The sequence below is a fragment of the Choloepus didactylus genome, chromosome 2, assembly GCF_015220235.1.
Source record: "Choloepus didactylus isolate mChoDid1 chromosome 2, mChoDid1.pri, whole genome shotgun sequence".
NCBI lineage: Eukaryota > Metazoa > Chordata > Mammalia > Pilosa > Megalonychidae > Choloepus > Choloepus didactylus.
In genome coordinates, this window is record NC_051308.1 from 166,570,234 (window position 1) to 166,588,733 (window position 18,500).

General features: G+C 37.2%; 1 protein-coding gene across 5 annotated transcripts in view; it reads left to right on the top strand.

Annotated features, from left to right (window-relative positions):
- Positions 1 to 18,500, top strand: part of ZZZ3 (zinc finger ZZ-type containing 3) — a 118,558-nt gene that overhangs the window by 41,882 nt on the left and 58,176 nt on the right. For all 5 annotated transcript variants that reach the window (XM_037826880.1, XM_037826881.1, XM_037826877.1 and 2 more), the window contains one exon: positions 18,083 to 18,215. In XM_037826880.1, the coding sequence (XP_037682808.1) occupies positions 18,169 to 18,215 (47 nt within the window). In that variant the 5' untranslated portion in view covers positions 18,083 to 18,168. Of the gene's footprint in view, positions 1 to 18,082; positions 18,216 to 18,500 lie in introns of those variants that run through there.

The window sequence follows — 18,500 nt, forward strand, 5'->3', positions numbered from 1 at the left end:
TTCATCACCTAAATCAATCCCTGACACCTTCATTAGCACACACACAAAAATAACAAGAATAATAATTAGAGTGAAAAAGAGCAATTGAAGTAAAAAAGAACACTAGGTACCTTTGTCTGTTTGTTTGCTTCCCCTACTTTTCTACACATCGATCCATAAACTAGACAAAGTGGAGTTTGGTCCTTATGGCATTCCCAATCCCACTGTCACCCCTCATAAGCTACATTTTTATACAACTGTCTTCGAGATTCATGGGTTCTGGGTTGTAGTTTAATAGTTTCAGGTATCCACCACCAGCTACCCCAATTCTTTAGAACCTAAAAAAGGTTGTCTAAAGTGTGCGTAAGAGTGCCCACCAGAGTGATCTCTCGGCTCGTTTTGGAATCTCTCTGCCACTGAAGCTTATTTCATTTCCTTTCACATCCCCCTTTTGGTCAAGAAGATGTTCTCCATCCCACGATGCCGGGTCTACATTCCTCCCCGTGAGTCATATTCCACGTTGCCAGGGAGATTCACTTCCCTGGGTGTCTGATCCCACGTAGGGGGGAGGGCAGTGATTTCACCTTTCAAGTTGGCTTAGCCAGAGAGAGAGGGCCATATCTGAGCAACAAAGAGGCATTCAGGAGGAGACTCTTAGGCACAAATACAGGGAGGCCTAGCCTCTCCTTTGCAGCAACCGTCTTCCCAAGGGTAAAACTTATGGTAGAGGGCTCAACCCATCAAACCACCAGTCCCCTATGTCTGTGGTCATGTTAGCAACCATGGAGGTGGGGTAGGCGAATACCCCTGCATTCTCCACAGGCTCCTCAAGGGGGCACTACATCGTTTTTTTTTTTGTTTTTTTTTTTTTTTTCCTTGTTTGTCTTTTTTCTTTTTTTTTTTTTTTTAACTTTCCCTTCTTTTTTCAAATCAACTGTATGAAAAAAAAAGTTAAAAAGAAAACAAACATACAATAAAAGAACATTTCAAAGAGACCATAGCAAGGGAGTAAGAAAAAGACAACTAACCTAAGATAACTGCTTAACTTCCAACATGTTCCTACTTTACCCCAAGAAAGTTACATACTATAGCAACATTTCAGTGAACTTGTTCCTACTACATCCATCAGAAATTAACAGACCATAGTCATTTCTGGGCATCCCCAGAACGTTAAATAGCTTATCTGTTCTTCTTGGATTATTGTTCCCCCTTCCTTAATTGCTCTCTACTGCTAGTTCCCCTACATTCTACATTATAAACCATTTGTTTTACATTTTTCAAAGTTCACATTAGTGGTAGCATATAATATTTCTCTTTTTGTGCCTGGCTTATTTCACTCAGCATTATGTCTTCAAGGTTCATCCATGTTGTCATATGTTTCACCAGATCGTTCCTTCTTACTGCCGCGTAGTATTCCATCGTGTGTATATACCACATTTTATTTATCCACTCATCTGTTGATGGACATTTGGGTTGTTTCCATCTCTTGGCAATTGTGAATAATGCTGCTATGAACGTTGGCGTGCAGATATCTGTTCGTGTCACTGCTTTCCGATCTTCCGGGTATATCCCGAGAAGTGCAATCGCTGGATCGAATGGTAGCTCTATCTCTAGTTTTCTAAGGAACTGCCAGACTGACTTCCAGAGTGGCTGAACCATTATACAGTCCCACCAACAATGAATAAGAGTTCCAATTTCTCCACATCCCCTCCAGCATTTGTAGTTTCCTGTTTGTTTAATGGCAGCCATTCTAACCGGTGTTAGATGGTATCTCATTGTGGTCTTAATTTGCATCTCTCTAATAGCTAGTGAAGCTGAACATTTTTTCATGTGTTTCTTGGCCATTTGTATTTCCTCTTCAGAGAACTGTCTTTTCATATCTTTTGCCCATTTTATAATTGGGCTGTCTGTACTATTGTCATTGAGTTGTAGGATTTCTTTGTATATGCAAGATATCAGTCTTTTGTCAGATACATGGTTTCCAAAAATTTTTTCCCATTGAGTTGGCTGCCTCTTTACCTTTTTGAGAAATTCCTTTGAGGTGCAGAAACTTCTAAGCTTGAGGAGTTCCCATTTATCTATTTTCTCTTTTGTTGCTTGTGCTTTGGGTGTAAAGTCTAGGAAGTGGCCTCCTAATACAAGGTCTTGAAGATGTTTTCCTACATTATCTTCTAGGAGTTTAATGGTACTTTCTTTTATATTGAGATCTTTGGTCCATTTTGAGTTAATTTTTGTGTAGGGGGTGAGGTAGGGGTCCTCTTTCATTCTTTTGGATATGGATATCCAACTCTCCCAGCCCCATTTGTTGAAAAGACCATTATGGCTCAGTTCGGTGACTTTGGGGGCCTTATCAAAGATCAGTCGGCCATAGATCTGAGGGTCTATCTCTGAATTCTCAATTCGATTCCATTGATCTATATGTCTATCTTTGTGCCAGTACCATGCTGTTTTGGCAACTGTGGCTTTATAATAAGCTTCAAAGTCAGGGAGTGTAAGTCCTCCCACTTCGTTTTTCTTTTTTAAAGTGTCTTTAGCAATTCGAGGCATCTTCCCTTTCCAAATAAATTTGATAACTAGCTTTTCCAAGTCTGCAAAGTAGGTTGTTGGAATTTTGATTGGGATTGCATTGAATCTGTAGATGAGTTTGGGTAGAATTGACATCTTAATGACATTTAGCCTTCCTATCCATGAACATGGAATATTTTTCCATCTTTTAAGGTCCCCTTCTATTTCTTTTAGTAGAGTTATGTAGTTTTCTTTGTATAGGTCTTTTACATCTTTGGTTAAGTTTATTCCTAGGTACTTGATTTTTTTAGTTGCTATTGAAAATGGTATCTTTTTCTTGAGTGTCTCTTCAGTTTGTTCATTTCTAGCATATAGAAACATTACTGACTTATGTGCATTAATCTTGTATCCCGCTACTTTGCTAAATTTGTTTATTAGCTCTAGTAGGTGTATCGTTGATTTCTCAGGGTTTTCTAGATATAAGATCATATCATCTGCAAACAATGACAGTTTTACTTCTTCTTTTCCAATTTGGATGCCTTTTATTTCTTTGTCTTGCCGGATTGCCCTGGCTAGCACTTCCAGCACAATGTTGAATAACAGTGGTGACAGCGGGCATCCTTGTCTTGTTCCTGATCTTAGAGGGAAGGCTTTCAGTCTCTCACCATTGAGTACTATGCTGGCTGTGGGTTTTTCATATATGCTCTTTATCATGTTGAGGAAGTTTCCTTCAATTCCTACCTTTTGAAGTGTTTTTATCAAAAAGGGATGTTGGATTTTGTCAAATGCTTTTTCAGCATCTATTGAGATGATCAATTGATTTTTCCCTTTCGAGTTTTTAATGTGTTGTAATACATTGATTGTTTTTCTGATGTTGAACCATCCTTGCATGCCTGGAATGAACCCCACTTGGTCATGGTGTATGATTTTTTTAATGTGTCTTTGGATTCGATTTGCAAGTATTTTGTTGAGGATTTTTGCATCTATATTCATTAGGGAGATTGGCCGGTAGTTTTCCTTTTTTGTAGCATCTTTGCCTGGTTTTGGTATTAGATTGATGTTAGCTTCATAAAATGAGTTAGGTAGTGTTCCATTTTTTTCAATGTTTTGAAAGAGTTTGAGTAAGATTGGTGTCAGTTCTTTCTGGAAAGTTTGGTAGAATTCCCCTGTGAAGCCATCTGGCCCTGGGCATTTATTTGTGGGAAGATTTTGATGACTGATTGGATCTCTTTGCTTGTGATGGGTTGGTTGAGGTCTTCTATTTCTTCTCTGGTCAGTCTAGGTTGTTCATATGTTTCCAGGAAATTGTCCATTTCTTCTACATTATCCAGTTTGTTGCCATACAGTTGTTCATAATATCCTCTTATAATTTTTTTAATTCTTCAGGATCTGCAGTTATGTCACCTTTTTCATTCATTATTTTGTTTATATGGGTCTTCTCTCTTTTTGATTTTGTCAGTCTAGCTAGGGGCTTGTCAATCTTGTTGATCTTCTCAAAGAACCAACTTTTGGTGATATTTATCCTTTCTATTGTTTTTTTGTTCTCTATGTCATTTATTTCTGCTTTAATCCTTGTTATTTCTTTTCTTCTACTTGGTTTAGGATTGGTTTGCTGTTCATTTTCTAGCTTCTTCAGTTGATCCATTAGTTCTTTGATTTTGGCTCTTTCTTCCTTTTTAATATATGCGTTTAGTGCTATAAATTTCCCCCTTAGCACTGCTTTTGCTGCATCCCATAGGTTTTGGTATGTTGTGTTCTCATTTTCATTCGTCTCTATATATTTAGCAATTTCTCTTGCTATTTCTTCTTTAACCCACTGATTGTTTAGGAGTGTGTTGTTTAACCTCCAGGTATTTGTGAATTTTCTAAGTCTCTGATGGTTATTGACTTCTAATTGTATTCCATTGTGGTCAGAGAATGTGCTTTGAATAATTTCAATCTTTTTAAATTTATTGAGGCTTGTTTTATGTCCCAGCATATGATCTATTCTGGAGAAAGTTCCGTGAGCACTAGAAAAGTATGTGTATCCTGGTGATTTGGGATGTAATGTCCTGTAGATGTCTGTTAAATCTAATTCATTTATCAGATTGTTTAGGTTTTCAATTTCCTTATTGGTCTTCTGTCTGGTTGATCTATCTATAGGAGAGAGTGATGTGTTGAAGTCTCCCACAATTATTGTGGAAACATCAATTGCTTCCTTTAGTTTTGCCAATGTTTCTCTCATGTATTTTGTGGCACCTTGATTGGGTGCATAGACATTTACGATTGTTATTTCTTCTTGCTGAATTGCCCCTTTTATTAGTATGTAGTGGCCTTCTTTGTCTCTCAAAACATCCCTGCATTTGAAGTCTATTTTATCTGAGATTAATATTGCTACACCTGCTTTCTTTTGGCTGTAGCTTGCATGAAATATTTTTTTCCATCCTTTCACTTTCAGTTTCTTTGTGTCCCTGTGTCTAAGATGAGTCTCTTGTATGCAACATATTGATGGTTCATTTTTTTTGATCCATTCTGCAAATCTATATCTTTTAATTGGGGAGTTTAATCCATTTACATTCAACGTTAAAACCGTGAAGGCATTTCTTGAATCGGCCATCTTATCCTTTGGATTATGTTTGCCATATTTTTCCCTCTCTCTATTAATATCCTTTATTGTACCCATACCGAATCTCTTTAGTACTGAACCTTTCTCCAAGTCTCTCTGTCCTGTCTTTGTTTCTCTGTCTGTAGGGCTCCCTTTAGTATCTCCAGTAGGGCAGGTCTCTTGTTAGCAAATTCTCTCAGCATTTCTTTGTCTGTGAAAAATTTAAGCTCTCCCTCAAATTTGAAGGAGAGCTTTGCTGGATAAAGTATTCTTGGCTGGAAATTCCTCTCACTCAGAATTTTAAATATATCGTGCCACTGCCTTCTCGCCTCCATGGTGGCTGCTGAGTAGTCACTACTTAGTCTTATGCTGTTTCCTTTGTATGTGGTGAATTGTTTTTCTCTTGCTGCTTTCAGAACTTGCTCCTTCTCTTCTATGTTTGACAGTGTGATCAGTATATGTCTCGGAGTGGGTTTTTTTGGATTTATTCTATTTGGAGTTCGCTGAGCATTTATGATTTGTGTATTTATGTTGTTTAGAAGATTTGGGAAGTTTTCCCCAACAATTTCTTTGAATACTCTTCCTAGACCTTTACCCTTTTCTTCCCCTTCTGGGACACCAATGAGTCTTATATTCGGACGTTTCATATTATCTATCATATCCCTGAGGTCCATTTCGAGTTTTTCAATTTTTTTCCCCATTCTTTCTTTTATGTTTTCATTTTCCATTCTGTCATCTTCCAGGTCACTGATTCGTTGTTCAACTTCCTCTAGTCTTGTACTATGAGTGTCCAGAATCTTTTTAATTTGGTCAACAGTTTCTTTAATTTCCATAAGATCATCCATTTTTTTATTTAGTCTTGCAATGTCTTCTTTATGCTCTTCTAGGGTCTTCTTGATTTCCTTCATATCCCGTACTAGGGTCTCATTGTTCATCTTTAGTTCTTTGAGTAGCTGCTCTAGGTGTGTCTCTTCTGGTCTTTTGATTTGGGTGCTTGGGCTTGGGTTATCCATATCGTCTGGTTTTTTCATATGCTTTATAATTTTCTGTTGTTTTTGGCCTCGTGGCATTTGCTGACCTTGATAGGGTTCTTTTAGGGTTTGTAGACCAGTTGAAGTCCTTATCTCTAATTTATCAGATCTACAGCTTCGTGGAGTACACTTTCTCTAACTAACCAGCAGGTGGCGTCCACGAGCCACCTGTTCTCCACAAGCCAGATCTCCCCTGCTTAGCCTTTTTGGTGAGTGGGGGAGTGAGTCTTGTGGGGCCCAATTGGTGTCCCAAGCTTGCGTGTGTAGTTGGTGTTGCCTGCCCTGTATGTGGGGCGTGTTTCTGGGCAGTCGGGGAGGGGGGGTGGCCCTAACAATCAAATCTCCCTGATGATCCTAGAGTTTTAAAGCTACTGCAATAGTCCAATCCTTCAGTTCAGTCCTGCCACAGTTTGTCTCTGCCACTGACCCACAAGTCCTTGGTATTGGCATATGGCTCCTGAGACTTGCAAGTGGGCCCCTCTTCCAGGCTGTGCACCCCGGGTCCTCTGTTGAGGGATGACTGTGCTATGTCGCAGGTGAGTGCCGTCCCCCCAGGGCAGTTCTGGGCTGCTGGGCTGTGTTGGGAGGCTCCCAGTCTGCTCAAATGATGGCTGAATGGGGCTCTGTTAATTCACACTGCTCCCCCTTCCCAGCTCTGGGACATTCAGCTGAGGTTGCAGGGAAGGCTAATGTCCACGCCCAGTTTTGTGGTGTGTGCCTGTTATTTGAAGCACTTCCGTCACACTGGGTTGTCTGGGGCAGCTCTGGGCTATGGGGCTGACGATGGGCAGGAGTGTTTCCTGTCCACCAGGATGGTGGCTGTGAGCAGACACCCCCCTTTTCTTGGGAAGTTGTGTTGTTTAGTGAATTTTCTCAGCCACTGGATTATTGCCTTTTGTCTCAGAGCTCTCTTAGTTCTGCTCTTGACTTGACGTGCCCAAATTTCAATTCTTTGAAGCTTTCTGTATTGAGCTTCTTAGAGTAATTGTTTTAGAAAAAGCAAAAAGGATTTAAAAAAAAAAAAAAAACGGCCCTCCTCAGAGATCTAATGGGTTATTGAAATGCTAATAGACAAAGCAACCAGGGCCATTAAGGAAAGGTGCCCAGGGCAGAGAGATCAGCCTTGCTTCGGGATTTGCATATGCGCCTCAAGGCCTGATCTCCGCCCTTCCCCTTTCTGTGTTCACCAGAACTCCAAAAATCCTCTGCTTTTATTTTGGAGTTTTTCGTGTTGTTTTTTTTCTATGCCTGTCTCCTCTCTGCTGGGCTGGCTGCTCTCAGAGTCTCTGGTGTCTGGCCTCAGTCTATCTATGGTTGGAGTTTGAATCAGTAGAATGAGTTTCCGGTAAGAGCAGCCACTGCAATTCTCCCTTCTCCTTCCTGGAGCTGACAGCCCCTCCTCCCCCGGGACTGAGCCTGGCAGGGAGGGGCGCGGGTCCCCTGGCCGCAAAAACTTACAGATTTCGCTGATCTCAGCAGTTCCACGTTTTCATGAGTGTTGTATGAAGTATGCCCAAAGACAGATTGCTCTGTGGTGTCCAGTCCACGCAGTTCCTGGCTTTTTACCTACTTTCCTGGAGGAGTAACTAAAACATACAGCTCACCAGTCTGCCATCTTGCCCCGCCCCTCTCTCCCTCATTTTTGAAGGACATTTTTGCCAGATGGCAGTTTTTCTCTTTCAGTATATTAAAAATATACCATTGCCTTCTCACCACCATGGTGAGAAATCGGCACTTAGTCTTACCGGAGATCCTTTGTATCTCTTTTCTCTTGCTGCTTTCTGAACTCTTTATCTTTGGCATTTGACATTCTGATTAGTATGTGTCTTGGAGTAGGTTTATTCAGATTTATTTGGTTTTGGTACATTGAGCTTCTTTGACCAGGATATCAATGCTTTTCATATGGGTTGGGAAGTTCTCAGCCATTATTTCTTCCTTTATTCCTTCTGCCCCTTTTCCCTTCTCTTCTCTTTCTGGAACACCCACGATGAATGTTTTTGCTCTTCTGTTGGCAATCAGTCTCCAGAAATCTTGTTCATTTTTTCCCATTCTTTTCTCTATTTTGTGTGTGTGAATTCAGGTGCTTTGTCTTCCAGCCCACTGATCCTTTCTTCTCCCTGTTCACATCTGCTGTTGTGTGCATCTACTGTATTTTTAATTTCATCTATTCTGCCTTTCATTCCCTTAAGATCTTTTATTTTTCTTTGCATGCTGTCAAATTCTTCTTTATACTCATCTAGTATCTTCTTAATATCCTTTATCTCTTTAGACATATCATTGAATTTGTTTAGGAGATTTGTTTGAACACCTTTGATTAGTTATTCCAGATTCTGTATCTCCTCTGACTTTTTGATTTGCTCCTTTGGGCCATATCTTCCTGTTTGTTAATATGTTTGACTTATTATATTTTGTTAATGTCTGAGCATTGGATTATCTTGGTGAACTTACTGCGAAGGTCAGATTCTCTCTTGTCAGAGCTTTTGTTGTTGAGTGGATTTTTGTTAATGCTTGGTTCATCATTATTACCCAGCCAGGGCTGTGCCAGGGACCCATGAAGGGGGTACACTCCAGCTCCACAGGACCCAAGGGAGAAAGTCAGGTAAAAATGCCTACAAGCCTTTAATTCTACACCCCAAGGGTGCACTTTCTAGGCCTGCCCAGAATATGGTCCTTTCACCCAGAAGCCTGTTAGGTGCCTTTCCTGAGATGTGCGTCCCTTACCTGCCAGCGGATGGTGGTCTTCAGCTACTTATTCCCCTCCGCCTGCAGAAGGCAGACTCTTACCTCCCTGTGGACCCCAGACAATGGCATAACAGCGCTGGACAGGACAAGTTGAAATCAGTGGTGTTCTCAGCAGTCCAAATTCACTGGCTAAAAGCTGGCACAGTGCTAGACCATGTCCCACCCTGTTCTTGGGAGAGTGGACTTCCACTGCCTTTTTAGTCTGGAGCTGCCCATCTGCCAGAGACTAAAAAAGCCCGGACAGTTTCTGTCCCAAGTGGGGGATGGATGCCAGGAGCTGAGGCTGAGTGAGGGTTACTCACATTTTGTTACTGCAGCTTCTCCACAGCTTCTCCATGTCTTCCTCCCACACTTTCCTAGGTGTTGTAGAACACTCCCCTTGATTCCGGAGCCCCGGATCCATTGTTGAAGATAGTTTCTCCCTGACCCCTGGTGGTTTTTCTGGGAGAGAAGAGTCCAGCCTCTCCCTAATTGGCTGTCTTGGATCCAGCTGCCCCTATCATTCTTCATTATATTTTCTTGTTTTGTTTTTGTAACACTTCTCATCTGACATAATTTATGTTTGATTTGTTTATACAAAATGTAAATTGTATGAAAACGGGAACTTTTGTTTGCCTAAAATAATGCCAGGCCTGCAGTTGGTCCCAATTAATGTTTGCTGAATGAGTGAAAACAAGTAACAATATTGGATCATGTCACTTTCCTGCTTAAAATTTTATTCTTCTATTCTCTTTGGTCACATTTATTATTGTACTCTTTTTCCCTTCCCATTTTCATCTTGAGTTCACAGTCACACAGCAGCCAAAATGTCTGTTTAAAATATGTAAGAGTATCTGTTTAAAATGTATATAAATTCTTCAGTAGAATAAAAATCCAAGCAAGATAACATTAAAAATAAATAAATTAAAAAAAATTTTTTGAAGTATGTATTAGTTTTTTAGCTTCTAAAACAACTACCATACAGTGGGTTGACTTAACAACAGGAATTGATTGACTCATGGTTTCAGAGGCTGAGAGGCTTTTTCCCTCCCTGAGTTGGTATCTTCTGTCTGTCAGGCAGTCTTTGGGGTTTCTTGGCTTTTCTCTCACATAGCAGTGAACATGGCAGCGTGTTCTCTTTTCTCTTCCAGGTTCCATTGGCTGACGGTGTCCTGTGGCTCCTTTCTCTGTGGTTTTCTCTAGGGCCTCCAGTAATAGGTTTAAGACCCATCCTGATTCAGTTGGGCCACACCTTAATTGAAGTAACCTCATTAAAAGATCCTGTTTTCAGTGGGCTCACACTCCCAGGAATAGATTAAGAACATGTTTTTCTGATGTTCATAATTGCAAGCCACCAAAAAATTCATAAAAAAATTTAAAAATATCAAATTCCTTCCACATCCCACAATCTGCATATTTTCGCATGTGTCTATTTTAGTGCTTATTTCGTGATGCTTTCCTGCTTGCCCACTGTTGTAGGCTTGTTGACCTTGTTCCACTTCTTCTTATATGCCAAGCCCTTTTCTGTTTCAGGACCTCCTCAAATAAAATTCCTCTTACCTCAAACTTTCTTTTACCTTTATCTTCCATATTCACTCTTAATTTCATTAAATCCTAATAATAATGTTTAATGAATGTTTTCTAGGGACCAGGGAAATGAAGAACAATAAGCCAGGTCCTGGATATAAAATGGTTTTGGTAAACAAAACAAAAGTAAATAGATGAGTATAATAGGCAGTAAATTTTCGCACTTTGCTTCCACGTGAGTCAGTTTAATGGGTGTGGGAAAACTTACTGTTAGGCAGTCAGCTTTTCCCTTGCTTTAAACTAGAGTAGCTCCACTTTCTTCTGTTTCTTTAAAATATAATTTGATTATGTTTTCTTGCCTTAACAAAACATTTTGAAAAATAACACATGGAGTATATTAAGTGGTATGATAAGAAGTATGCATAGGGATCCCTTGGAAACTCATAGCTTCTTGGAGGAGGTACGTATCTGATCTATGACTTGAAGGACAAAATAAATGTTAGCTGAGCAAATAAAGGAAGGTAAAGATGCTTGAAGGTAGAGGTAGTAGTTTTAATCCTTAACTACTCATCAGAGTCATCTTTGGAATTCTTAAAAAATACATACCACCATACTTTATATAATTTATTAAGCTGTGTAATTGATTTGTGCACTTCTCTGTATGTATGTTATTTTCAATAAAAATTTTTAAATAATAAAAATAAAATTTTTAAAATTAGAAAAATAAATTATGGCTAGACCTCTATACTTGGGTTTTTAATTGATTTGGAGTTCATTTTTGTATATGGTGTGAGGTGTAGGGGTCCAGCTTCATTCTTTCTTAAGTAGATATCCAGTTATCCTTGAATTGTATTGTTACTATTGTTGGAATCATCATTTCTTAAAATACCTATAGAATCTATAATGATATCATTCCTCTTTCATTCCTGATATTGGTAATGTGTATTCCTGATCAGTCTTGCTAGAGATTTATTAATTTTATTGATTTTTCTTAAAGAACCATCTTTTGTTTTATTGATTTTTCTCTATTGTTTTTCTATTTTATACTTTATTGATTTTTGCACTCTATTATTTCCTTTCTTTTTTTACTTTGGGTTTCGTTATCCTTCCTTCCTCTAGTTTTTTAGATAGAAGCAGACATTATTGATAGGAGGCCTTTCTTCTTCTCTGATACTGCCATAAATTTCCCTAAGAGTACTGCTTTTGCTGCGTCCTGTAGATTTTAATATGCTGTGTTTTTATTTTCATTTAGTTAAAATAATTTCTGATATCACTTGATTTCTTTGACTCATAGGTTATTTAGAAACATTTACTTCAAGATACTTGGGTATTTCTGAGATTTTTAAAAATTATTGATTTCTAACCTAAGTCCATAGTGGTCACAATTTATATGAATTGAATGCTTTAACTTTATTGATTGTTATTATTTCCAAGTAACTGTTTCCAAAACTAAACTGGTTTTAAGCTGTTAATTGAATCACTTAGATTTGAAGTAGTTAGATTAAAGTGATTATTGTTAAGGTTAGATTTAAATCCACCATCTTGTTTTGATTTTTTTATTTCTCCCATATGCTCTTTGGTACCTTTTCCCTCTTAATCTGTCGTCTTTTAGATTGAGTAATTTTATTTTATCTCCTTTGCTTATTAACTATAATTTTTTGTTTCATTTTTTTCTTTTTAATCATTGCTTTAGAATTTATAGCTTACATTGCACTGTACCTTGAAGTGCTGTTGTACCTCCTGAAATATAGTATAAGAATCTTACTACATTTTGCTTTCTTTATTGCTGATTTTAAGCAATTTGATTACTATCTGCTGTATAGTAGTTCTCTTCGTGTTTCTTTTGCTTGGTTTTATTGAGCCTCTTGGATCTGTGAGTTTATAATTTTCATTCAACTTGGAAAATTTGGGAACATTATTTCTTCAAAAAAAAAATTTTTTTTTTGCTTCTCCCGCAGTCTTTTGGGGACTCCATTACTTATATATGAGACTACTTCACGTTGTTCCACAGCTCATTTATGCTTATTTTTTTCAGTCTTGTTTCTCTCTGTGTTTTATTTCTGTGTCTTCAAGTTTATTGATGTTTTCTTTTGCTGTATCCAAGCTGCTGTTGTTACTCTAAACCAGCATTTTTTTTTTTTTTTTTTAATCTCAGGTATTGTACCTTTCATTGCTAGAAAGTCAGTTTGGGTTTTTTAAAAATGTCTCCCATGTCTCTCCTTAACATGCTCAATCTTCCCTTCTACCCTCTTGGGCATATGGACCACAGTTATCATTACTGATTTAATCCTCTTGTCTAGTAAATTCTTTCACTTACATCATGATACAAGTCTTTTTCTATTGCTTGGTTTTTCTTTTCAATATGAAGTGTATTTTCCTGCTTCTTTGCATTTCTGTTAATTTTTGATTAGATGCCTGGCATTGCCAGGTTTACCTTGTTTAGTGCTGAATGTTTTTGTATTCCTATGAATTTTCTTGAGCTTCATTCTGGGACACAACATAAGTTATTTGGAAACAGTTTTATCATTTGGAGGTTTGCTTTTAGTCTTTATTAGGTGGGACCAGTGCAGCTGTTAGACTAAAGCTCATCTTGCCCACCTACCAAGGCACTATCCTTCTGAGTACTCACTGTACTTGATGTTCTGTGAATTATGAGGTTTTCCACTTTGGTTGGTAGGAATACAAACTATTTATGACCCTGTGTGAACCACAGGCAGTGGTATGCTAGAGCTGACTCATGAGAGCTGATTATTAAAAACATCAAGTGTGTGAGCTGATTTAATTAATAGAATTAAATTATGTAAACTTATAACTAACTCAATTATGTTAAAAACAGGTAATAAATGCCCAAAATTAATCATTTCTTAGTTATTTTATTACATATTGCTATTTTTGGTACACTCATGGTTGTTTTCTGCGTCCATTTGGTAGAAATACTACATAAGGTGCTACATTATATCCCTCTCCAACTTCTCATTCTGTGATATCACATGGTAACTTGAAACTGGCCGTGGTGGACCCACAGCAATTGGTAACCACTGCAAACCAGGAACCATAACAGTCCCCCCATCACCACTGAGTTATAAATTTTCTAGCATACCCTTGACTGGGAGTATCTTTCCCTGCACTCATTTTGGATAGCTCTTTTCCAGCTTTTGGGTCATTTTCTAATGTGCATGCACTTATCAGTATTCAGTTCAAGTTTTGAGGGAGACCTCTGCAGATCATTGGAGATGTCTCTCTATACAGCTCTCTGCTCTCTGGTGCCATGCTTTGGGGACTCTAGCTGCTTTGGCCTTCGCAGACTACTTGCTTCATCTCTTTAATTTAGGGAGATTGCTGAGCTTTGCCTTGGATTGCCCTCCTTACTCTGTGGCCTGGAAATTCTTCAAGCAGTAACTTGGGGCATTTATAGGCTTTCTCTCATTTGTTTGTTCTCTTGCAGTAGTCACTATCCTATCTTGTCTGGTCTCCCATGTCTGAAAAAGTTTTCTTACATTTCACCCAGATTTTTAGTTATTTCAGGTGGGGGCATAAATCTCATCCCTGTTACTCTGTCTTGGCCAGAAGCAGATGTTCCTTGGAAGGATTTTAGGTGGGAGAGTGACATAGTCAAGTATGCATTTACATCACTCTGTAGACCATGCGCTTACAAGGGACAAGACAAAATAGAGGGACTAGTTAAGAGGTGGTTAGGTGAATTCAAATGAGAGATGGTGAAGGCCTAAGGTTGTTCATGGGTGGTGATAGTGGAGATGTGGGGAACAATTTGAAAAATATTTAGGAGGAAGAATCTTTTGGGAGGGTTTTTAAAAGCATGGGTCACGAACCATTTATATCGGAATCACTGGTAGTATTTGATAAAATGAGGATTCTGTGCTCCACCCCAAGTCTATTGAATCTGAATTTCTAAGGATGAGGTTTAGAAATTTGCTATTTAAACAAGTACTTGGGATAATGCTTATAAACACTAAAATTTCAGAAAGACTGATATAGAGCAGTTTTATTTCTAAAGTTTGATCCTCATCTTCAGGGAGCCAGTACTTTGGAATGACCTGAAGTGCTTAATTAAAAATGAAGGTTATGCATCTACTTCCAGGCCTGCTGAATCTGAATTTCCTGGAGGCGAGGGTGGGGGTAGGGGGAGATTTGAATCCAGGAATTTCTTAAATATATGGAAATTTGAGAACCAATAAGCTAGAATACTTTGCAGGTAGGATCTCTTCTGAACTTCCTGATACCCCTGAGAGATAAAAGGAAGGTATTACTGTATCTTCCATTTTACAGCTAAAGAAGATGAAGGTCAGATAGGCAGAGTGGCTTGGTCATGGTCAAACAATTAACTGTTATTTTTAACATTAGGGACGTTGCAGGTTTACAGAAAAATCATGCAGAAAATACAGAGTTCCTTTATATCCCCCCCCCCACACACAGTTTTCCCTAGTAACACTTTGTATTAGTGTGGTACCTTTGTTACAATTGATGAAAGAATATTATTATAATTGTACTGTAAACTATAGTCCACAGTTTATTTTAGTGCTTGTAAAGTCCTGTGGTTTTTTAAAAAATTGTGTTCTAGTAACATATATACAACCTAAAATTTCCCATTTAACCATATTCAAATACATAATTCAGTGGTGTTAATTGTATTCACAACATTGTGCTACCATCGCCTCCATCCATTACCAAAACTTTTCTATCACTCCAAATAGAAATTCTGAAAAATTAAACATTAACTCTGCATTTCCTATCCCACCCAGCCCATGGTAGCCTGTATTCTAGTTTCTGACTCTATATTTGCCCATTCTAATTATTTTATATCACTGATATTATATAGTATTTGTCCTTTTGGTTTATTTCACTCAACATTATGTCTTCAGAGTTCATCCATGTTGTTACATGCATCAGCATGTCCTTCCTTTTTATGGCTGAATAATATGTCATCTTATGTATGTACCACATTTTGTTTATCCATTCATCTGTTGATGGACACTTGGGTTGCTTCCATCTTTTGCCAGTTGTGAATAATGCCACTATGAATATCAATGTGCAAATACCTGTTTGAGTCCCTGTTTTCAGTTCTTTTGAGTATATACTAGAAGTCACATTGCCAGGTCATATGGTAATTCTGTATTTAACTTTCTGAATAACTGCCAAACTATTTTCCACAGCAGCTGCACTATTTTACATTCCCATTAACAATGAACTAGTGTTCCTATTTTTCCATATCTTCTCCAACACTTTTTTTGGTTTGTTTTTTTTTTAATGGTAGCCATCCTAGTGGGTATGAAGTGGTATCCTGTTGTGATTTTGATTTGCATTTCCCTAATAGCAAATGATGTTGAGCATCTTTTCATGTGCTTTTTTGGCCATTTGTATGTCTTTGGAGAAATGTCTATTCAAGTCATTTGGCCATTTTTAAATTGAGTTGTTTGACTTTGTTGTGGGATTTCTTTATATATTCTGGCTATTCAACCCCTGTCTGATATGTGCTTTCCAAATATTTGCTCCCATTCTCTAGGTTGTCCTTTTACTTTTATAATGAAGTCCTCTCATGCAAACAGTTAATGATTGATGGCTGGGAATCACAATTCCATCTCCTCTCACCAAATCTGATGTTCTTTCTACTAAACTTTTCTGCTGGCTATAAAAATAGGCTTATCTCTAAATTCTGTAGAAGGCATCCAAGACGCTGAATGTTTTGATTCAAACAATTTAGTGAGCCAGGTAAATGTTTGTTGGTCACACTTTATATCAAATAAAAATTTGGTTTACCTCTTCATAGCAAGTAACCATGATAAGCTTAATTGTTTAGGAAAAGTGTCTCTGTCTTTGATCATGTCTTAATGCTTTGTACAACTGACTTTGTCTGCCTGTGTTTCTCTTAAAATCATTTAAAGACATGGGTATAGTGAACGTATTTAATATTTTCCCTTATAACAACCAAAGAATGGGGCACCAGATATGAGTTTGTAATATAACCTTTTCTTTGGAATTTTTTCCAAGTTCTTATAAAACACCAAAGAATAATAATGGGTTATGAGTTAGATAGCATTTTGCTTAGACTTCACAGTTCTTTCACTTTTAATGCAAGTTGCATGGCTTATAACTTTGTTATATCACTAGACATGAGAACATTTCCTAGTAAGATGTTCTGTAGTCTTTTGAAGTGATTTTATGTGTGCTATGAATCTAAGATCCTGTAAACTGTTTAACACAGTAGTACCAGTGTTAATCCTGCAAATAGTAGCAAAAGTAATTCTTTTCAGTGAAGATTGGTTTTTGGATTGGATTTTGGAATACTTGAACAGTCAGTGAATTTTATTTGTACTTATAAACAAACAAAGCTCTGTAGCAAGGAATAAGTAGGAAGGCTATAGGAATAGGATTGAAATGTGTGTGGGTTTCTCCAGTTTTGCTTTTTTGTTTTTTGTTTTTTTTTAAGACAAAATAGCAGATTTCAAAAACTTCTGGAATCAAGCTCCTATAATGAAATATTTAAAATGAAAATATTATTGCAGCTTGTCATAACTGAAAGTAGTTTGATCCAGAAAGCATATAGCATTTGTTCAGAGTGCTTAAATTTGAAATGCATAGTGAATGAAATGAACATAATGTATGGACTACAGAGACTTGGCTAGTTTAACTTGCTTGCTTATTAGAGAAGTCATGGCAACCTTTAAATTTTTGAACACTTAGATCTCTGTTAATTTTTTTTTTATGGCATACTTAAGGTCTTTTTTAACATTTGAAAGCAAATATATAGGGAATTGTAGTGTTTGAGGATAGACATCAATGTTTTTAATCACTATCTACCTTATTGTTGATGAAACTTTTCAGTGAAAAGATCTGGCAGGTTGATGACACCAGTAACAATTTTATCCACAAAACGGATATAAGAGTATCTACTTTTTCCATGTAGATTTTTACTCTTTCTTTGTATTATGTAGGAATTTTGAATGGCACATTATGGTGCATCATTTTAGAATATTATTCATAGACTTCTTTCTTTAATGTATATGAATGGCACTCTTTTGTAGTTAATTTTTCCTAAGACTGGTTGAGTTGACCTAAAGTTTATATAATACTTTTGTCATCATGGTGAGCACATGGTGTGTTTCTCAGAGGTTATTCAACAACAATGTCCATGTTTTAAGAAGCTGACTTTTAAGGAATGTTTGCACGGCTACATCTATTTTTTTTTTTCTATTTACTTCCAGCATAACTTACAAATTATTCCTACAGAGGAATAGTCTAGCCAATACAAAAGATTTCTTTAAAAGACTTTGTTTTAAAATCATGTTTAAGGGAAAGTCATTATCTTTTTTATTGCATAAGCATGATAAGTATATTCCCTAAAATTTTTGTAAAACACACAAAAAAGTTCCTTTTCTATTAATGTTTGAGCAATAATGGACTTCTGGAAAATGAGGCATATCTATATCAGTAGTCAGAAAAGGAATCTAAGGAGGTTTCAAATTTGTAAGAATTTTAATTTAGAATTTAATTTTGAAAATTTATATGTAGGACTTTGAGAAGAATTTTAAGAGTGTTAGCAAATCATCTTAGTTTGTTGAAGATTCACATATTTTATAGCTAAATGTAAGGAATTATTTATGAAATTTATTAGCAAAAGGTGTGTGCTGTGTAAGTGTTTAGAAATATATCACTTTTATCCACAAAACTGCAAACAGTAACACATCCATAGTGACTATATTGTGGTTTCCCTTCACAGATATCAAGTTGTGCTAGTACAGCCAAATAAATAATTAATACCTGAAGGCTCAATGTAACATGGACATTTACAGTGATGACAGATAAATGCAGACGCTTGGGAATCAAATACTAGGCGAAACACTTGTAAAAAGGTAAGAAAAAAAATGTAATCTTAATTCAGGCCAAGTGGGCTTCAGTTTGTAGAAGTAATTTACTGGGGTTTCTTTTTCAGTATGTCAGCTTTTAAGAAACACATTTGCAGAATCCTATTTTAATATTGATAGAACTCAGCTCTAAGTAAGAGTTCTGCAAAAATATCAGTTGCAGGTATCCTTGCCTAGTAAATATCGTAATGGATGATGTACCTATAGTGAACTATTACCTAAATAGGGTAGTAAAATGACAGACTAGAACCTGTTAGAGAGCTAGAATGGGTG